Below are 23,330 nucleotides of genomic sequence, written 5' to 3'. Positions count from 1 at the left end.
CCTCAACCAAAGTTTCAACAAGATCTCTTCATCCAGTCCAGATTTATAATACTTGTTTTACAAGTTTTATTATATCACCCTCTAATCCGTGAACGCTTCTATTTAGCTGTTGATACTTATGCTTGTGTCTCTTATACCTTTTATTATCTCATTATTTCACCCTTTCCAGTTTTCAAGGCACATCACTTTACATCTTCTGTCCTGACCCTTTGGCATCCTTCTAACTTGGGTCTTGTTTTTTTCAGTCAGCAATTGATCAAAGAACATGTTGTCAGACATAGAATACATTTGTCACGGGGTATCACCTCTCTCTCACATGTGCTTTTATTACTGCTAAGTGCCATTGCATAAAATTACTGATTTAAGCTCAATACCAAATATGCCACCAGGTACCACCAGACACACCCCAGCTGATGTGCATTATATCAGTCTTTCCCTTCCTTTCTTATCTCTTCCCATCCATTTGTCACTATAATCTGCATCTACTTTTGTTGCTAACTGTGTCTCATCAATTGAGTGAATGTATAAAATTTTATAACCCAAACTCACTCTGTCAGTGTTTTAGGGCTTTTAGTTTGACACACTGCCTGTTTGACACTGCTGAGCTTAAAGTGGATAAAAATGTATAAATATTTAAACATGTGCAGGTATTTGTTTTTGCTAATCATAATTGGTGTTTTTGTAAAACTAAACAATGATGCACAACAAAACAAACCAACTATTTAATAAATGAAGTGTTATAAGGCCTAATTGCATTAGATGGTTGAGACTCTTATTTTGAAATACAAAAGGAAGTAGTTCTTGAACTTCCCAGTTGTTGAAGACTGCTCTTTGGTCTGGCTGGCAACACTTGGTTTGCCCAATATTAAATATGCTTCTTTAAAACACAAGTTACATTAGGAAGTGCAATTGCAACACTCAATAATTGCACTTGATCATAATTTTTTAAGATATTGATATTCATTGCTGTCTGCATGGAACAAACAGTGGAAAAGAAAATTGAAAATAATAATCCCAACAATAGTTTTAGTTTTTGGGGTTTAGAAAAATCATCATACAGTTTGTTGCTGTCACATTGAATTGAAATGCTCACAACTGAAAAAAGGTTTTTTGATAACGATAAACGTTACAATAATTGCCCAGAGTTATACACAAACTACAACCACTTAAATTAATACTAGAGTATCTGTTATAACCTACATATTAAATCAACTGACTACTGTTACGTGCGCAACATTCAGCCCCAGGTCTGTCCTGCAGCTAAACAGTTTTTTTGTCAGAGCACAGCCAGTAGATGGCGGTGTCGCAGTGTTGTTATCGAGCAGCTGACTGTGTTTAAAGAACACGTGCTTACTCAACCCACTCAGCCCCCCCCCCCCCCCGCGCACGCACACACACACACACAAACACACACGCAAACAGGCGGATAGCCAAACAATAACTCATACACACAGTGGTGCACAGTGAGAGTGGTCATTAAGAAGAGGTTGCACCCGGGCTGGAGTGTCTGGAAGAGGACAGTGACTAATGAATCCACTGTTTTCCTTCACTCTCCCGCCTTCCTGTTTTTCTCTTCTTTTCCTGTCCCTCTTTTCAGACATTCACATCCACCTCTTGCATCCTCTCAGTTATCTTTTTCCCTTCATCTGCCAAGCTCAGTCTCAGACCCCCTCAGTCATCACTCCGGTTTGGTCCTCATCAACCTCTTCTCCACACCGTTTCTGTCTTCCCTTTCTTGTCTCTTCTCATCCATCTGTCACTTTAATCCGCAGCTACCTCTGTTGCTGGCTGCCCTTCTCCTTCTCTGACATTAGTATTACTCTGCACGGAGCATCATTAGACCTTAGAGGGAGGGACGAAGAGTCAACCTGGAAGAGAAAAGGGGGAGTAGAAGTAGAGAGTAAAGTACAAGGTAACCGGATTTAATGAACAGACTGAGATGCTGGTTTACAGCAATTAGCTGCCAGAGATGAGCTGGAGGTTGACCTTCTACTTTCTCAACACGTTTTCTCTGTGGTCCATTTTTACATCACTGTTTCAATTGTTCTTTCCTGCTCTTTTTCCTTTTTTTTTTTTTAATCTTTTGCACTTTTACCACCCCTAAGTCAATAGGTTGTAGAGCCACCTTTTGCTACAGTTACAGCTGCAAGTGTTTTGGGGTATGTCTCTAAAATCCATCTATCTACTAATTGACTCTGTACCTACTGAAGAAACTCATTCCCAAACTATGATGCGACCACCATTATGTGTTAGTTTTCTGCAGCACATATTGTTTTGCACGAGGTTGAGTTTGGGTCCCATCTGACCAACCTTCTTCCACAGTGTTCACAACTGATGGCTGGTCTACCAGATTTATTTTCACACCTGAGCTATGCATCCCTCCAGCTCCCCCTGAGTTACTCTGAGCCCCTTGGCTACTTCACTGATTAATGTTATTTTTTTTTGGTTTGCTTAGGTCGATGACCATGTCCTTGTTTGCAGTTGTATCATCCTCTTTCCATTTTTAGATGATAGATTAAACAGTACTTTGTTAGATGTCCAAATCTTCGGATATTATGTTATAACTTAATAAACACACTCAACTATTTTTTATTTTTATTTGTATTTGTAAATGATTTTGCAAACCATGCATCATTTTCCTTCCAATTCTCAATTGTGCATTACTTTGTGTTGGTCTGTCACATAAAATACTGATAATATGTATTAAAGCTTGTGGTTGCAGCATGACCAAATATAGACAGGTTTAAGAGGTATGAATACTTTTGTAAGGAACAGTAACTGAAACGTTTCATGAAATATTTGTAATTATTTTTAAGGGTGGAGCTGTAGGTATTTTAAAACAGTTTTTTTATGCAGAATAAAGTTCAGGGCATTTTTTTGTTTCCATAGTTTATTTCTTTTGACAAAGACGATTTCTGCCTTTTCTGTGTACATAAATTAATAATCATGCATCACAATGCTCTATTACACAGCTTTTAACTTCTTTTCACCCTTATTGTGAACCCTTTGGCTTCTCTCACTGTTTGGCACATTCTGTCTCCGGGTTTTTGTTTTTGTGCTTTTTAGTTTCACCTCTTAAATTAAATGTGATTTATTTGTTGTTTTTATTTTTTGGTGTGAAAGTGAAACGCTGAACTTGCCAAGGCATCAAAAGCCTTTTAAGGAATCCGCTTTGTTCTGCAGGGTGGAGTGCATGTGTTCTCCATTAATCACCTTTGTGTCTCGCCCTCTGTGTCTGTGCATCAGGGTCAAACTCGTGGCAGGTTGTGTCTGTCGGAGGCGCCGTGGTTCAGGGAGGTTACGGCCACAGCAGCGTGTACGATGAAGCCAGCGGCTGCGTGTACGTCCATGGGGGATACAAGGCACTGAGCAACAATAAATATGGCCTGGTGGACTACATGTACCGCTACAGTGTTGGCACGAGAACATGGTGAGAGAAAAAAATTTCATTGCAGCAGAGCTTTCCAACTTAAAGTGGATTTTGGTGCTAAATACACATTTCTACCTTGCTACAAGTTTTACTGTAAAGTATGTTCCCCCTTGCAAAGGCACATTTAAATGTTTCACCTCGTAATGCAAATTTAAATATCTACACAAAGATAACCTTAATAAAAACAAAAAGCTTTCAAATGATAATCTTAATTTATTAGGTGAAAAAAGCAGTCCAAACCAGTCTGGTTGTATGTGGAAATATAATTAATCTCTGTTGTTAAATCATAAGTTCATCATGATTAACATTTTGTTTTATATGGTTTAATTTCACAAGAAAAAAATAACACAAAGTTCTGTTTCACATTTTCCAAATATAAGTAAAAACATCTTTATCATCTTGAAGACATATATATATTTGAATAATGAAACTTTTTGGAAGGTATGCGTCTCGTTAGCTCTGGTGTAACACTAACAATTCAGAAAAAGAACATAATACCGAGATCCGACATGTTGGTGGTAGTATTATGGTCTGGGGCTGCTTTGCTGCTTTAGGGCTTGGACAGCCTGACATTTCTAATGGAACCATGCTCTCTAGCAAAAACTCCTAAACGAGAATTTGCAGCTGTTTGTCCAATGGACTGGGGTTATGCAGAAGGACAGTGATCCGAATCACATGAGAAAATCCACCTCTAGCCAAAGTCTGGACTTGGATCTGATTATAATGCTTTGGAGTGGCCTAGAAAGGCAGTTAATTCTTGAAAATATTCCAGTGAAGCTGAGTTAAAACAATTCTGTAAAGAAGAGTGTGCCATAATTCATCCACAGCAACCTGGTCTTCCATTGCACCTCAGCAGAACCCCAGGCTGATCACCTCCATGCCAGGCAGCATTCATGCAGTAATTCATGCAAAAAAAAGCCCCAACCAAGTACTGAGTGCATAAAAATGAATAGACTTTGTAGAAACCTGGCATTTCTGTTTAAAATATTATTTCTTATTCATGTGATGTAATATTAAAATTTTCTGAGAGACTGAATTTTAGGTTTTTATTATCTGAAGTCCATATTCACCAAAGTGAGAAGAAATAAAGCCTTGAAGGATTTCATTCTATGTATAATGACTATATAATTTATGGGTTTCACTTTCTGTAATGAGAGACAAAGACATTTTACTTTTTTACTATATAAATGTTTTTAGATGTGTCTGTATAAAGAATTGAGAACTCCAGAAAGCTGGAAACGTATGGTATTTTTGCATAAACACTGTGTAGCAACTCTGCATGCAACTCTCCTGTAGCTGTAACATAAACTTCAGCAGACCTTGATACAACCTGATTATGCATCCTTCACACTGAATTAAGACTCTGGTCTTTTGAACCTCCAAGACTGAAGGAACATCTCAGGATCACACCGAATTAGTGTGTAGGAAGGAAAGATGCTACAACCTGGAAATCTCTAGAAGAGGTGATGTAGGGTCAGACTGTTCGGTTTATTTTTGCCTTGAAGGCTTTTTTTACCAGAACAAGTAAATCACCAATAAATTATCAAGGTTTTTTTTTCCCATTATTAATATTAAGTCATGTAGACAAAACTAAAAATTATTCATTTTGGATTTAGCACTTTTTAAGCATACTACTCAGTGTTGTTTTTTAAACTGACAAAATAGCACAGCATTGAAAGAAATATGTATAACAATAAAACAGAAGTCACACACATGAATACAGAATATGATGCTAGCATTAATTCTTGTTGTATAAATGTATTTGGAAACTGTTTGGTTGAGGCAGAATTACTTTGCAGCAGTAAGAAAGAGGAGAGAAGGGTGAGAAGAGAAGGATCAGACAGGCTTGACCTCAGGTGACTTTTAACAGATGGACGGCTGAAAGAGGAAGCTCATCCCCATTAGTCTTGCTCCCTTCACACTGATCACATGCCCAAGTGTAGCAGTGTCCACAATGAATGTGCTCGTGTACGCGTGCGACCTGCTATGTCTCTGAGGCTCTCACTTTCCAGCAGGAAATAAATGCTGTACTCCTTTGTCACTTCAGGTGCTGGACTTTGGAGCATTTCGAGACTGAAATGTTCTTGTAATCCACCAGTGGGAGGCTGGTTTTTGAAAAGCTTCTGACTCTTTCAGTAAAACCCAAGGGCCTGTTGACCCTAACACAGATATTCTGAAAACCAGAATATTCACTTGCTGCCCCGATCCACACACCAGCAGATTTTTGGTATATAAAACAGGGATTTAAAAAATGGTTTCCAAAGTGAATTTGTTACTTTGTTACTTTGTCCTAACTCTGTTTCTATTAAACTTCAAATATAAACTGAAGATGTTACTGACCAGAAAGGGTAAACAATATGAAAGAAAACATGGCCTATAGCTGATTTTACAGAATATGTAGACCAGAATTTCTTGCTCATGACCTCCTTCTGAAGTTTAATGTAGTCAATGTTGATAGCATCGCCAACTGCTGGCATAGCTATTACATTTTCAATTAGAATGGCAAAGACTTTGTGTAGATGCAGATTTTCTCTAAAGCGGAGTAAAGAATATCTGTTGGAAAAAAAAATCTACCTTGTTAGCCTTTAAATACATTTTATTGTGTCCTTGAGTGCTGAAAAGTTGAATTTAGTCTCTCCAGATGTTACGGAGATATCTTTATATTCTGTTTGGGTGATATTTTTCAGTCCATTCAGTTTTCTCTATCATCTATTACAGTTTTTGAAATGTTACGTCACAGTATTTGCTGCGGAACAGCTAAATAAGGTCATGGACCTCTGGCTGGTCATTTTCGCATATCTGCCATTTTTATTTCTCGCTGTGATTTTATAGTCCAAACTCAACTAGACTGAAGCTGCAGGAGGATAAGTCTAAATGTTCGGTTGTTGGGTGTATTAACCCACACAATTCACTACACTGTCCCCAGGCATCAGAACCTCTTCGAAGTGCCTGGTTAAATTGTATTTTTCATGGAAATGTTTCCATATCAGTTGGGAAATTCCTATTTTTCAACTTCATAGACAAGTGCCTTCAGCAACCTCCACCAGTATCAAAAAGGTTTTGCTGAAAGACTTTACGTGATTAATTGGTTTAGTTTGGTTTGGTTTGGACCCCTCCAAACAAATCACTCACAGCATCTCCTTAGTGGAGTTTAGGAAAGTTAAAGACCTTCAAGCTACCTGGAAGAACTTCCATGCAGTACACTCTACTGTAGACGTAGATTAAAATGCAACAGGCTGAGCAATATTACATATTCTTGAGCAATTTTATCATCATTACAGCTCATTAGTATGTTCTCTGAGACATAGTTTCTAGATGCCGGTGAGAGCGGCTGCAGTAACTTCAGAAGCCATTTGTTCACATCTATGTGACCCCAAACCTCAAAGAAGTTTCACACAGCAGACTGAGACCTCCTTTGATGCCATCATTGTGTGTGTGTTTGAGTTTGTGTGCTCGGCTCTAATGACGGAACAGTTGGCATGAAGGGCAGTCACCACAGGCCGGGTCACACAACCAGAGAACTGCTTTCAATAACATGCCATCGTCTCACACACAGAGAGGAAGCCACATTCCTGACAAATGAGTACAACTTTAATATATCCCCTTCCCCTGACTATTATCATGCCTGTGTGTTTTTGCTGTGTGTGCAGGTTGATTCTCAGAGAGAGTGGTTTGCCACGGTACCTCCACTCGGCGGTGCTGTTGAGTGGCACAATGCTGGTGTTTGGAGGAAACACTCACAATGACACATCTCTAAGCAACGGAGCCAAGTGTTTTTCTGCTGACTTCCTGGCATACGATATAGGTAAGAACAAGCCCTGAAGATATAATAAGCAGGATCTTTTTCCTCCTTAATTTCCAGCTTTTGGGATGTCTTTAGTTGAATCTTTTAGGCAGTTGAAATGTCATGATCTTCCAATTAATAGAACTGAGGGTGTGGGGACTCAAACCACATTACAGTGCCTTAAAAAAGGGTTTATAACCTTTGAATTCTTTCACCACTTGTCACGTTACAACCACTGACTTCAAAGTATTTTATTGGGTTGTTATGTGATAGACTAACACAAAATGGTGCATAGTTGTGAAGCAAAAGGAAAAGAAAAAACTTTGTTTCTTTTTTACCAGTAAAAATCCAAAAAGTGTTATGTATATTTAGAGTCAATTGATAGTCTTTGATAGTAGAACCACATGTTGCTGCAATTACAACCTCTGTACAACAAACCTGTACAACATTCACCCATTCCTCTTTGTAAAATAGATAAAGCTCAGTCAGACTGGATAATAAGTCTCTGTGAACATCAATTTTTAACTCTTGCTATGGATTCTCAATTTGATTCAGGTCTGGACTTTAACTAAGCCATTTCAACACATTAAAATACTTTGATAAAAAACACTGGCTGTATGTTTGAGAACCATTAGTTTGCTGGAAGGTGAACCTCCACCCCAGTCTTGCGTGTTTAGCAGCTTCTAAAAGGTTGTCTTCCAATCTTGCACTGGATTTAGCTCCATCCACCTTCCCATCAACTTTTACCAGTTTCCCTGCCCCCACTGAAGAAAAGCAGTCATGATGCTGCCACCACCAATTGTCATCATCGGCGCCACCCTCTGACCACTATCAGCAGGCAAGGTGGGTGAAGTGCCTTCCCCAAGGACACTACAACTGAGACAGACAGAGAGGGGTTAGAAGCAGCAACCCACCACTTACAGGACGAACTCGTACCACTGCTGCCACCGTTACCTCTTATGTACAATACATATTAATTATTTCATTATAAAATTAATTACATAAATAATTCTTATTATATGAATAGATATTTATTTATTTGGAATAATTTCATGATGAGTCTCTATGATGATTCAAATAAAAGCTTGGGCAAAAATGCCCCAAGGGGTTCATAATATATTAGAGAGAAAGAAATAACTTACTGTACTACAATTAAATACCTAATAAAACTAAACAAACAAAAATAAAATCAGACCCTCAGACAGGCACACCTGAGTAAGCATGAGTGTGGGAGATGCAGACCCTGCGATGTAGGAACAGTATGGATGATTAAAGATCCTATTAAATAAAACTTGCATCATAGAGCAGATGGCAAGAGCCTCCACCTCTTGTCACGACAAAGCAGAGAAAGAAGAGGACAGAACTGGAAGAGGAAAAGAGGGATTACAGCATTTCTTTACAGAGGCAAAGCAACAGGGAGCACAGAGGCCAACAAAAGGAAGATGAATACTTGTTTATTTAGAAAGTGGCAGAGTATCGCAGATTTAAAAAATAGCCTAAACAAACCACAACATGGAGACATAGGATAAATATTGTGGCAATAAGGCTCCAGTCCTTGCTATGCAAGTGATTTTTTTGTAAAGCACATGTACATATTGAGTTGATAATATGCTGAAACTAGGGTGGGATTGATGAGATGAGTAATTTTGATCCCTTACTTTAGATTATTATTTTAACTGACAGTTTTACTTGGTTTTTTAGATTTTATTTAATAAATCTGGTTTAGGATCATAGTCCAAATAATGCTTTTGTGTTTGTAATATATGTTGGGTCTGCCTCAGCCAGTAATACTGTAAGAATTATGATTCTTGATTAATTAATATTAATCAAGAATTATAATTTAAAATCATAATTTGAAAAAAATTAATTTCTTAACCAAAAATCATTACTTACGAATCAAAATCAGAGATGTCCTCTGGTGTTGTAATTATGACTCGAGGCCCTTGATAATTACAATTATTAAATTCTCAGTAATAATTGATAACTATTACTGGATGTCACAGTTTAATCTACCAATTCACCGAAGGTGAGGGAACTTTGACCTTATTTTGACAGACAAATCACTCTTGCTCAAAATAAACACAAACGCTTTCTCTTTATCTACGTGAATATTTATTAAATCAACAGCCCTGATACACCTTGCTATTCTGATTCAATAATCTTCACCTAATCCAGCATGCAAACGTTCTGCACAAAAGGGGTAAAATAACTAACTAAACAAGATAAAACAACATTGAGTGTGTATGAAAGTCAAACCAGCAGTTATGGCAAAAACAAGAGAAAATATGGTACTGGGTGAAGCTTTGGGAGCAGCCTCCACCAGGCTGCAGTCATAAAACCCCCAAAGTTGGAGCTCAGTGAAACTCAAAGGGTGATAAAACATTTAGGCGACAGCCAGTGGAAAAACACGAAGAGTGAAGACAAAGGAATAGTGAATATTCCACCATGAGGTTCTAGCAGTCCAACTTTAAGTTCACCTGAGTCTGTGCTCAGGTGTTCAAACACAGTGAGACACGCACAGCTTCAAAGCGCGGTGGCTTTCAGAGTCCAACAGCAATCAAAGTTTCAATAAGACACTGCATGCACATAAAACTTAGAACACATTGGACTATAAGTGGCGATTCTAAATCGCTCTAAAATCCTACTCTATCCTGCCCAAGCTATTTCTAATAGAAATAAAAAACAAAACGGGATTACTTGGTGTCTCCTTCTCTGGAGCAGGGGGAGAGAGGTAGTTTGTTACATGTCCGTAACAAACTTAAAGATGGCTGGCCTTCCTCCTTTGGCAAAAGGGGAAAAATATGATGGACCGTCAGCAGTCGACTGGAACAAAAACAAAGAGGAAAATTTCGTCTCCTTGAGAAACCTCCATGGTTTTTCTTGGGTTACGTGTTAAATCCAGGCCTTCGATTGGTAAAGTAAAGTCTACTGGTCTTCTTATCCCAGAAAACTCTTCTCATGAGTTTGGCCAGTGAGGAGAATTAATGAAAACCCACGTGTGGTTTCTTCTCCAGAATGATGCGCCTCCGTTATGTGGTAACCGTGTCTCGGTTTCCAGCAGGAGAAAAGCAATGGTGGGGCATGTCCCATGTTCTTATATAACCCACTGTGACATCAGAGCTGTGACGCCCCTTCCTATCAGCTGCAATACATGCTGGGAGTTGTGGTAGCAGACAATACTGGGGTATATAGTAGCAGATGACACCGGGAGGTATAGTAGCGAACAAATGGTCCAACAAATACCAACAAGACATCAATATGGACCTTTTTCCAAATCCAACATTGTTCAGCGAAAAATGAAAGTACGGATTTTTTTCATAAAAAATACAATGGAAATCGGTTGTTGACTAGTCTCAGATAAATTTTGTCTTGAAGTTGGAAGGCCTCCTTGCCATCACCCTAATCTGTGGCTGTGTTGGACCATTTTGTTTGCTGAATGTTGGACCATTTGCACGTTGCTGGACGCCACCAGGCCTTCTGGCATCATCGGCCATTTTGTATCCCAGGACAGTCCGCTACTACAAATCCCAGCCAGCACCGCGGCTGATAGGATGGGGGCGTCGTAGCTCTGATGCCACAGTCAACTATATAACAGAGTATGAGACAGCCCACCATTGCTTTTTCAGTTGGGACCGAGACGCAGTTACCGGCATCTGAAGCGCATCATTCTGGAGAAGAAAATCCCACGTGGACTTTCATTAATTCTCCCCGTTGGCCAACGAGAAAACGAAGCGAATTAAGCTTACAGGAATAAGAAGGCTTTTAAGTTTTCAACTTTACCGATCGACGACGTGGATTTAACACGTAACCAAAAAAACCACAGAGGTTTCAAGGAGACGGAATCGCCACCCTTGTTTTTGTTCCAGTTGACTGTTGACGGTCCGCGATACTGCTTTTCTGCCAAGGAAGCCAGAAGAAAACAGACCATTCTACTCTGAGTTATCCACGGACGCGTGGAGACTCTTCCCCCCTCCTTTTTCTGCCTCTTTGGCCCAAGGAAGACTTCAACAAGTAAAGTCCGTTCGTTCCTTTTATTTCTTTATTAGGAAGAGCTTGGGCAAGGTAGAGTAGGGATTTAGTGCGATTTAGAATCGCCACTTATAGTCTAATGTGTTCTGAATTGTATGTCCATGCCATTGTTTTTTTTAAACTTGATTGCTGTTGAATTTTGGAGGCCGCCGAGTCTCACAAGTTGTGTTTCACTGTCTGGACACCTGAACGCAGGTGCGCTGTGAAACTGGACTGTCGGGAAGTTTTATGACTGCCTGTGTCCCACTGAGCTACACTTTGGGGAGTGGCCTCCCAGAGCTTCGTTCAACCATATTTCTTTTGTATCTTGCCATAACTGCCATAACTGCTGGTTTGATCTCATACACACTTAATGCTGTTCTTTATTTTGTTTAGTTAGATATTTTACCCTTTTTAGTAGGACTTTGCATGCTTGATTAGGTGAAGATTATTGAATCGGAAGATCGAGTTGTATCAGGGCTGTTGATTTCATAAATATTCACGTAGATAAAGAGAAGGCGTTGTGTTTATTTTGTGCAAGAGTGATTTGTCAGTCAAAATAAGGTTAAAGTTCCCCACGTTTCGGCAGAAACGGTTAAACAGTGAATTCTAGTAATTGTTTTCAACTATTACTGAGAATTTAATAATTGTAATTATCAAGGGCTTTGGGCCACAATTACAACACCAGAGGACATCTCTGGTTTCGATTCATAAATGAGGATTTTTGGTTAAGAAATTAATTTTCTCAAATTATGATTTTTAATTATAATTCTTGATAAATATTAATTAATCAATAATCATAATCCCAACAGCTGCCTTGACAGATTCTCTATAAGTACTCTGGTTGAGCCAATCCAAAACTTTAGTACTACTACCAGTCAGAAGAACCTGTCAAGCCTGTGAATACTTTTTGGCTTAATGGCATCTTCCGGTATAATAGGTTTTGAAGAGAAATCACAACTGTATTGGCAGGTCAAAGCTTAAAAAGAAATTGTCCACAAAATTCTAATCGTGCATCTGTCATCTCAAAAATTCCTACCTTCTGTCTGCGCTGCCCTTAGAGCCCCTTTTTCCCAGCCAGTTTTACAGGGCGTAGTGAAATCCTTGCTCTATTACACAGTTGGTATGTCAGCATCATGATACACTGTCGACAATAAAATATTATAAAGATATATGAGCAGAAAACACAGATTCAATACGATTAGTTAAACACTCAACCAGAATTCATTCAGATGGAATATTTTAACAGAATATGTGGAAATTAAAAGATTACAATAAATTAAGACAAAGTGAATTATGTTTTACGGCTGAATACAAATTGTAATTAAATGATAAAAAATGCTGTCTTTCACAGGAAGTCCTTTTATACACTTACAAAACATCTGTAACTCAAGTAATAAAATAATGAGTCCCAGTGATTAATAAAATAAAATCAGGCCTGTAATAGAAGTACCTAGAAGCGTTTCAGCAAAGTGTGAATTTCGGGTTGATCCCCTCCAATAATGATTGAACCCCTCTAAAAGAAGTAAAAATACCAGGTTGGGATGCATAAAACGTTTCAATATTCCATTCCACTTGTATCATTACATTTTAATTAAATGTTTGAACAGAAAGTATGAAAAAAACTTAAGACTTCATGCTCCCCTAAAGTGGACCGTACCAAGTCTGAAGTTGCCGTCACTTTTCAAATTCACTTCTAGGTTTTCTCTTCAGGGTTCCCTAATTGTATTTTACAAAGGTTGTGAAGGTGAATGCTAATCTTTCTAACACGTTTCCATCAGTTACTGTTTACCTAACATTAGCAATCATGTTCTGTTGTTCGTCTGAGCCGGACTTAGCATTTGATTTCCAGCTTCTGTAAAGGATGTTTTATTTATTTTACATCAGATATGAATGTCTTGAATTTAGATACCAACTTCACTGTCATGCCTTGCAGCTTAAACACCTGTGAACAGATGGTTGAACAGTGTTTAGCCACTATGTTTGAACAGTACTTTTTTTCTGAATTGGAGGAGGAGAAGCCATGCCATGTTGGAAATAAATTAAGAATTGTTTTTAAAAAGATCATAAATATCTTTTTACTCCAGATCTGTCATTTTGTTAATTATATTTCTGTCCTCTATCTGCTTATATCTTTTATCTAATAACTTATATAGATTGGTTTCCTGCTTAGTTCTTATGCTTAGTTCTTATGCCCGTGATGTTTGGCCTTAAAACTGCGACACTTCTGGATACCAACACAAGTAATTGATCCTTAAAGGGAGCTATTTGCATGTGTGCAATGTTGTTAATATGGTTACTTGGGCCTTGTTTACACAATGTTTTCTGAGGAAATATGTTTACACGACAACGGCAAACGTTTTCTCTGAAAATAGCACAATTTGAAAATTGGTTTCAGAGTGTAATGGTTTGAAAACATCGTGGTCTCTGTCATGTAGATGCAAAAAATGCAATCTTTCTTATGGGGAAGTCCTGGCATTACACCATCTTTAAATCTCTATTGTTGCCGTGTAACCGGAGATTATAGGTAAAACGTTGTCGTGTAGTCGTGTTAACAGAAACCGAAAACAGGACCTTAAATATACTGTGTGAAAGAAAATGTAAGCAGTTTGTAAGTATGTTAGTCCTCTTTTTGTGGTTGAGTTCTTGTGCTGCATGTCTATTAAACGAGCCAAGAGGGCACCTCTAGCACTGAACTGAAAATGAATATCTTGAGACCAAACAAAGTGGTATGGAGAACCGACAAAGCACCATTATTAAATCTCTAATCAAATCAAAAGAAAACATGAATAATATTATACCATGTAATATCGTCTAATGGCTCATTGTTGTTCCAAATCAGACACTCACTTTTATTTTTGCTTTCTTTTGTCCTACTATTCTCTGTGGTACAAAATACAATGAAGTTCTGATTGTGCAGATGCAGATGAAATAAGGAAGCAGAGTGCTTGAGGGGAGCGCAGAGTTTTTTTAGAAAATTAAATGAAGCAGGGATTTAGGGAGAGAAAAGAAAGCACACTCTGCTGCAAAAGAGAATTGCCTTAAGACAATAAAGGTGTGGCAGGTAATAACTGGGAATAAAAAGCTAAGGTGATAAACATTACAGCTTCAGAGTATTAAGGTTTTTGATTTAGTGCTTTTTATTCCGTTGCAATTCACTGTAACTGCTGTATTTGTTTGTCCCCATGCTTTGCATGAACTCTCTTTAGTTTTTGTAAATATCATAAAATATTAATTAGCATTTTTTTTCTTTCTACACTTTATTGTCCACAAGTGAAACAAAGACAGAAAGGGAAAATGTGTGTTTAAAGAAAACATGCAAAAAACATGACTTGATTTAGAACTTCATTGAAGTTGGAACAAAGAAAATCTTGTATTGCACTTTGCTCCAGGCAGACCGAACAGCCAGCCAGATAAGAGAGAAGTCCGTTCCTCCCATAAAGGATGGACACTGCTGGCTAAAACTGACTTTGTCTTCTCCAGTACATGCATTTGATTCCTGCTCAAATTATGACTCTGAACTTGTTGGAGAAACCTTAATTGCCAAGTAAAGCACAGAGCCAGTTCTTAACTGGTTCTATGTAAGACCTGCTTCACAGGTCTCAAGAATAGGGGTGGGCCTTTTCCAGTTTTTCATTTCTGTTAAGCCTTTCTGAGAGAAAACTGGGGTATACAGTACACCGTTACCGTCTACTGCTTGTAGTTTAGGGTATTTTGAGGCTTTCTCACATATTTTAACATTTGTTTTTGAGATTAAAGATGGAAAATATACTGTAACTGCAGTTTTTTCACTGAAATCACATCATGGAACAAAGCATCTGAGCAACAGAAGAACAGCTAAGAAATCAACAAAGGTTCTCAATGTAATGGTAATGTTACATAACCAATCCATTATCTATGAAGGCTTCTTTTCATTAGAAATTATCCTACCAGCATCATGGCTTCCTCTGTTTGGAGCAGAGTGTGCAGCAGGCTGCGACGCGTCTGGCTGATGATTGGATCCAAAGATCAGCTTGTTGTGCAGGAAAGGTGGTGGAGGGTTACCGTAATCTTTGTGAATCACAGAATCTCTGTTATATCCATTCGTCTTTTCAGGAGTATGCAAAGCTTCTAACTATTGGCCAGTTCCAAAATGTACATGGAGCACACACAGAAGGAAAAAGGCATTTTATTTTTTTGGATCACAGACTTTCTCTGATATAAACTTAGTCTTGCTTGATCTTGTGCTGCTTCTGTCCATCAGCTGTTTTATGTTTAAAGAGGAACTAAACTCCAAATCAACTTTTTTGCAGAAAAACTGTATAAATTGGGCCTTAAGGAGGCAATCTTTATGTCACTGTTTAATTTTTTACATTTTCATATGAATTGCTTAATTCTGCAATATTTGTCCTAAAATTATCTTAGTACTGCCCTCTTTAGGTTGAACGGTGGCTACTGCGCTTGAATTTTCCTATTGATTCAAACAGTACAGCTTGGTACATATCTAAATCATTCAGGTATAAATTCTGTCTCACTCAGACACAGGCCTCCATAGCGAGTCAGGAGTTGGAATTTCAAGCATTTACCATAGCGTTGTATGCTTTATATCTTCGATTATATGCTATACTTGAGATGATATAAATCTAAATGTAAATGTAAATGAAAAATCGTCCACCTCAGAAGATCTGTCTATGGCGAAACTACCAGCTCTGGTCACTCTCATCCTCCTGATCACACCCTCGCTCAACGCCCTCCGCTCATCCCCACACTTGGCCGTTCTCCTCAGTGTCTGTTGGCACTGCCCACTTTATTGGAATTTTTCAAAATTTGTCTGGGGCGGGTTTACGCTTTTATATCAGGTTTAGTTACACTTTAATGGGTCTAGGTTTGATCATTTAAAGAACGTTTTATGTTATTATTCAACTAAGCTGCATTGAAGGAAGTTGTTGTGTCTTCATGGAGGAATGTTAAGAGCTGTGAATCACACTCACTGTTGTCTGCTAAAGTTTTGGCTACTGTGGAAAGTAATACCACTACACAGCTGGAATGGCAGCAGAAGAAGAATTTACATTCTTAAAACACAAAAAGAAATATAGCAAGTACCTTTTTTCATGACGGACATGCAGCTCTGTTCAATTATGGTAATCAAGCTGTAACATTGCTGTTTTTGGATACCCTATTATACCTTATTACTGTTTTACTGGCAACCCTACTCAGGAGAGAATTTAGATAATGACCAGAGGATTACATTTTTTATTTCCTCCAATGAATTTTTCTGTAACAATTTTTTGACAAAGAATCAATGTTTGTTATCATTCCTGCTGTGTTCACAATACAGGGCCAACAGCTTTTGTTGTACTTTGAGAGGTTACCATACCAAGGCAAGCAACACAGACTCAATGAATGAACTATACAATAGATCCATCAGTGTTTTGTTTAAATTAGTTTAAATTTAAAGCTCAAAATCTTTGCCAAACAGTCTCTGAAGGCCTTTCTTGTAAGTTGCAGATGTGTTCAGGGGAAAATTTTTGTCAGTGACTGTGTGCACGTACAATTATGCCCATAATTATTCATACCCTTAGCAGATTTAGGTTTAAGGTGATCTAATAATTTTACCGCCATGTCTCATTTGATCACATTTTGAACTCACTTGAATGCAATAGAAACTTTATGGAGGGAGCTAAAGATTAGAGTGATGGCTAAGAGGCCCTTCAAACACTTAGAGCTCAGCAATTTTTGGAATGGTTTGATTCCTGCAAAGCCAAAAAAGACTTTTTCTATTGATTATTGAGAAGGGTGTAAATATGTTATTTTGTGCCATTTTTACATAAAGTTTAATTAAATTATTTTAAAATTGATTGAAGTGATACTCTTTTTACATTATTTTATTGTCTGTTAGGTTAGCAAACACGTCTTATTTCCTATCAGAAACAAAGTTTTTGGCTAAATAACAGTCTATGTGTCCACGTTCTCAACAGGTGTGCCCTTAGTGATAGACCAACAGGCTGTCATGAGTCAGGACCCATCAAGCTGAAGATCAACAGATTTTAGTCACCAGCAACACATTTTTTTTTATATCTTTTTATTCTTTTTGCTGTGTGTTTATTTATAGTTGTGCTAGCATTTCCAGTCTTTGATCTCTGGACTTCAGTTTTTACCTATGGAGCTATTTCAACTTGTGGGGTCCAACATTTTTCTTCCCATGAGGCCGCCAACAAAAAGATGAATAAAAAGAAAACTTGTATTAGGTTTGATGAAGGTTCTCTGAAAGCCCTCTGCCCTCTGTATTATATCTGCAGGACATAGTTAATTAGTTCAATCTGTGGAAGCAGCTTTCCACCATCCCTGGTTTCGTCTTCATTTACTCTTTCTTTCCTCCATGCCCCTTCATGTATGCTGCAAGTGGTGGTTTGGCGCACTAATTTGTTTTTGTTTTTGGCCGTGCTAACCTTGAAGGGATGTCATGACGTTATTAGCATCTCCCATTCCTCCGCTGCCACACATTAGATTCTGCTTGACATGGAAAGCACTTTTCATTTGGATTTAATTCTCCCTCTCTCTCCTTTCAGCTTTGCTTCGCCCCATCTTCTCTCACTCTCCCCCACAACAGCCCTGCCACCCTCACGCTTTCTAATTAGATTTGGGGGAAAATGAACTCTGATTAAAAAACCCAGTTCTCTCCAGCTTGACACCCGCACACTGTTTGCTGCACACAAACACTCACAAACTCACATACCCTCTGAAAGGCTCAGAGCTTGTTTTTAAGATGGCGGGGTGCCGATGGCGTTCAGTCCTGCTCTTCTTCCTCCTCCCGGCCTTCTTCATCAAGTTCGCTATTAGTGCAGATCAGATCAAACTGTCAATCACAACAGCCTGCCTGCCTGCTTTGATCTGGCCTCGCGATTACGCTCTCTGTCCCACCATGCATTATTAACACAGATTTTCTCATATCCTGAGAGGAAATTAAAATCTTTGTTGATGTGTGGGTTATATATTTCTCTGTGTGTGTGGTGTGGCTTATAGAATGTGTGTTAATCCTACAGTTTAGTAGTTTCACACTCACATGAAGTTGGTAAAACTGGGTATGTCCAGTATGGCTACCATGTAAAGTCAAGATGAGAATATTGACGTTACATGGTAGCCACACTACAATCTACTGAAAGTTTTTACCTGTGGCTGCCATCTGATTAAGTACGGAATAAATTTGAAACTTTCTCATGAGGGAGAAATATAAATGTAACAACAGAAAATCTTTGCAAGTAAATACAACAAGGTTACATACCTTGCAGTCGGATATTGGGTTGGGAGCTATGGCCTAAATATTAATATCACGATATAGATTGGATTTATTGTGATCTTGTATTTTTATCCAGATATTACAACTTGATCTCAATGTTTGTAGTAATCCTCAACTCTAATGCAGCTGTGAACACTGAGTCAGACTTTGACCTACCTTCTAACAGCAGGACAAAGGCAACACTTTTTGCAGCTGTTCTTTCACATAATCCAACAGTAGAAGGTATTTTTAAACAGTTCTGTTGCAAAACAAAGCTAAAGTTTGTCTGTGCATTTTTTTAAGTACATAAGCCCAACTGACATATCTGGAACAAATAAGCAACAACTCCTGATCTAAGACAAATCCAAACCCATCTAAACAATAATTAGACGCTGAACATTAAAGAGATCACAATGTTATCTGTCAAGCACCCACAAACACACACACACACACACACACACACACACACACACACACACACACACACACACACACACACACACACACACACACACACAATAAATGAAAACACTGTATGGTGGTGCACATGGGAGCCAGGAACCGAAACGTCAGACCAGTGTTTAGTGACCAGTGACTGGAAGAAGGGCCTTTTAGATAAAAATTCATTTGGAAAACACTCACTACAGGCTGATGTTTTAGGTTGAAAATAAATACAGTTAAATTTGATCAGGAACTCTGTTAAATGATTCATATTTATACGATTATAATTTAGCATTCAAAGTCACTAACTGGTCCAAATGAACCCTGACACAGACAGGCAGACAGCAGAGCAAAATAGGACCAAAACCTGTAAAAAAAAAAAAAAACTACTTCTGAACATAAGGAAAAATCCCATGGTGATAAGAACAGCAGCCTAATAATAATAGTAATATAGACTTTATTGATATAGACTATATAATGCCTATAGACTTCCTATAGTTTATTTACTTTAATGTTCTCTTCTCTTGCAAGAGGAGTGATGACTCTTATTCATGGATCTGTTCCATTTTATGTAAAAAATGTTATCAAAGATAACAAGGGCAGGTATCTAATATGCATGGGGTCCTTATTGTTAGAGAATACACATTTGGTTAAAGTTTATGGATCTAACCTAGATGACTGAGTTTTATCAAGACATATTCCTTGTGCTTCCAGCATTGCCGGGGCAATACGTGATTGCTGGAGATTTAAATTGTTCCCTTAATCCAAACATGGATAGATCCACAGGAACGGACCAGACACACAATAGCTGTAGAATGACTATAAAGAGATTTATGAAAGATTTATGATTGGTACATATCTTTAGGGAATTGAACAAACTAGAGCCTTTTTGTGCTACTCAGCAACATGTTAGACATATTCATGAGTAGATTATTTTTTAATTTCCTTAGAACTGTTCAGAACTAGAAATGTTCAAAATTCAAAACTGTCTAAATGATAGCATAGTAGTCTTTGACCATGCATCATATTGCCTTCTTCATAGAGAAGAAAAAACAAACTGCGACCGACCTAGATGGCGATTCCAGCATAAATGGTTGCAGAATGAAGATTTTGTTAAGTATATTGATATCGACCAACAGACTGAAGTGTTTTTTCTGGAAGATACTAACCAAACATCAGCATGTATAAGATGGGAAGCTTTGAAAGCGTTTCTTAGGGGGCATATTACCGGTATTAGCTATACAAACAACAAACCTAAGAAGGTCAGGAGAGATAGGTTGGAATAGGAAAATATGATAAAGAACATTCAGGAAAGCGTTTATCAAACTAATGATTTGGCAGAAGAACTGCTGATTTTAAGAGCTGAAGGTGATAAACAATCTAGTGTTAGGACTGCATACAGTCTTTTAAGATTAAAATAATTATTTTGTGAACAAGGGGATAAAACCGGAAAATTATTAGCTTGGCAAATTAAACAGCTTCAAACAGCGACGCCAATTACTTCTATTATAACACTGGATGAAACCCTTAGAGATCCAAGAGATATTAACAAAGCATTTGAAGATTACTACCAGAAATTATATGATGCCCAGAAAATCTAGACTGTGATGATGTAGTTTTGAATGGGTTGAATATTTCAGTTTTTCCAGGTGAGTAAATAAATAAAGAGGAAATAGCTCTGGCTATTCATGGAATTAACTTGGGGGCCAGATGGTATTCCCATTGATTTGTATAAAAAATTCAAGTATAAATTATTCGGGAAAGTTAATCTTTCACCTTTTGCGAATCAGGCCTTAATTACCCTACTGCCAAAGCCTGGTAAACCCCCTAGTAAGTGTAAAAACCTCAGACCTATAAGTTTACTTAATTTTGACCTTAAAATCATCTGTAAACTCTTAGCAAAGCAGCTTCAAAAACTACTGCTGGACATAACGAATAAGGACCAGAATGGTTTTATTTTCAGAAGGCAAGGACACTATAATGTAGGGTACTGAATGGCGGGTACTGAATGTTATTTGGTCTTAGAAAGAGGCTAAAGGCACAGCGTTACTATCATTAGACACAGAAAAGGCCTTTGATAGGGTCAAATGGCCCTATCTTTTCCATGTACTGGTAATGTTTGGATGTGGAAGTAACTTTATAAAATGGGTCAAAATACTATATTATTATCCAACAGTAGAAATTGTGTCAAATAGAACATTTTCAAGCCCAATAAAAATTAAGAAGGGCTGCCGTCACAGAATATCTTTATATGCGGATGATGTCATTTTGTTTCTGACAAATCTAAGGATCTTTATTCCGGCAGTCATGGAATTGATTGGTGAATTTGGGAGAATTTCAGGTTACAAAGTAAATAATGCTAAATCCTCTATTATGTTTTTAAATTGAACCGAAAGGACTAATCCTATTCAAGAGATTACACAATTTAATGTAGTGGGAAAGTTACTAAGACTATTTTAGGTGATCCGATTACTCCAGAATTGAAGCAGGTTGTTAAAACTAATTACGAGTATTTTAAGGAACAACTAACTCTTCAATTAACAGATGGACAACCCTGCCTATATCTCTTTTGGGATAGTCAGTATTCTAAAAATTTATGTATTGCCAAAGTTACTTTACCTTTTTCAGAACATTCCCCTGCCGCCTCCTCCTGAATTGTTTCAATGGTTGAAAAAAAAACCTACTCTAGGTTAATATGGAAAACTGAAAGGCCTAGGTTGCGTCTCTCTTTACTCTATCTACTGTTTGATAGAGGGGGGCTAAAGTGTCCCAATTTTAAACTTTACTACTGGGCTACACAATTAAGGACTATTATGTACTACTTCTCAAACACAGATAATCCATATTGGGTAGCAATGGAGTCTTACAATTTGAAACTATCCCTGCCCTTCTTGTTATACTGTAACATAGCAAAAATCTGCGGAAACAAACTACAAATCCGGAGCTTAAAAACATGATTAAAGTCTGGCATGATGTGCAAAACTTTTCTAAAGAATCAGGATAATTGTCACAATTTAGCCCAGTGTGGGGTAATCAGTTCTTTGTTCCAGGAAGGGCGGATGCAACTTTCAAATTAAGGGCATTTGTAGGACTAAAAACAGTTAGTGACTTTTTTCCATCAGAGTCAGATATATTTATGTCTTTTGGGGAGTGGCAATATAAGTTTAAGCTTAATAAAAAAGTACAACTGAGAAGCTTTGTGAAAGTGAATGGTAGTAACCTAAACAAGCCTCCCCTTACATCATTAGAAAAATTGATGAGTAAGAATAAGTTGAGAAAGGGTATTATATTTGATTTTTATAAACCATTGCTCTCTAATACATCAGAGAACTCTAGAGATAGACATGTGTCCTGGAATGGGGACCTATCAATATCTATAAAGGAGCAAGATTTGGAAAGGGCCTGTGCCAAAGCACACTAAAGAGCCGTTTCAGAAGTTTATATGGCTATATGTTACATCTGTTAAACTAAACAAATATTATCACAAAAAAATGGATGTATGCACTAAGTGTGGCTCCAAAGGGACTTTAATACATTGTATGTGGGAGTGCAGACAAATTAAACATTTTGGGTAGAAATATCCAGAGAAGTGTTCTAGTAAAGCTGAGTGCACTTTCATAGATGTTAGCTCATCGGCTGCAAAGAAATGTATTGCTTTGGATTGGAAGAATGTAAATGGACCCAGCACCAACCAGTGGTTAAAACAGATGATGTGTAGCCTTCCACTGGAAGGAATGGCATACATTAGCAAATCCAAACAACATTTATTTGAAAAGGTTTGGAGACCTTTTATTAGCTTTATCAAAAATTTGGATGTAACAGATGTAACAGTTTTTTGAAATTTGGAGATAATCCAACACACAGTTTCAAGATTTAAGTAAAAGTATACAATTGCAGACATGTTATAAGACTAAAGTTTAATTTATAATGCTCAAGTACCTCTGTTGATGAGATAAGCATTGTTTAGGGGTTCCTTGTTTTCTTTTTTTTCTTCTTCTTCTTCTTCTTCTTTGGATATAATATGAGTGGTCATATACCAGTCATGGAAGAACTTTGTATGGATCAGACAGCACTCTGTTGCCTGATTCTAATTTCATGGTTAAAATTTCAATAAAAATATATGGACAAAAAAAATATTTAAGACACTGTTAGATCATAGTGCGACAAAAACATTAACCTAAATGACACACAACGATTACAGATCATGTGTTATCTGTGCTTGTAGAGCATGTAGGTGAGATTATGGCACCAAAGGGGTGTGCTTCACAACTTGCAGCTTTTGCCTAAGCAATGCATAAAATATGTGGGGGATTTTTACCAAGGAGGTTATATTTTTGTCGCTGTTGGTTTGTCCATCTATCTATCCGTCTATTTGGAAAATATCTTAAAGAATGGATTTTGAGGAAATTATC

General features: G+C 37.7%; 1 protein-coding gene across 3 annotated transcripts in view; it reads left to right on the top strand.

Annotated features, from left to right (window-relative positions):
• LOC124859164 (attractin-like protein 1) overlaps positions 1-23,330 on the top strand; it is a 482,005-nt gene that overhangs the window by 79,251 nt on the left and 379,424 nt on the right. For all 3 annotated transcript variants that reach the window (XM_047351754.1, XM_047351757.1, XM_047351755.1), the window contains exons 9-10: positions 3,247-3,430; positions 7,081-7,235. In XM_047351754.1, the coding sequence (XP_047207710.1) occupies positions 3,247-3,430; positions 7,081-7,235 (339 nt within the window). The remainder of the gene's footprint in view (positions 1-3,246; positions 3,431-7,080; positions 7,236-23,330) is intronic.

The sequence above is a fragment of the Girardinichthys multiradiatus genome, chromosome 22, assembly GCF_021462225.1.
Source record: "Girardinichthys multiradiatus isolate DD_20200921_A chromosome 22, DD_fGirMul_XY1, whole genome shotgun sequence".
Lineage (NCBI taxonomy): Eukaryota > Metazoa > Chordata > Actinopteri > Cyprinodontiformes > Goodeidae > Girardinichthys > Girardinichthys multiradiatus.
The sequence above is the reverse complement of the archived record's forward strand: the minus strand, read 5'-3'. Positions and strand labels throughout refer to the sequence as shown.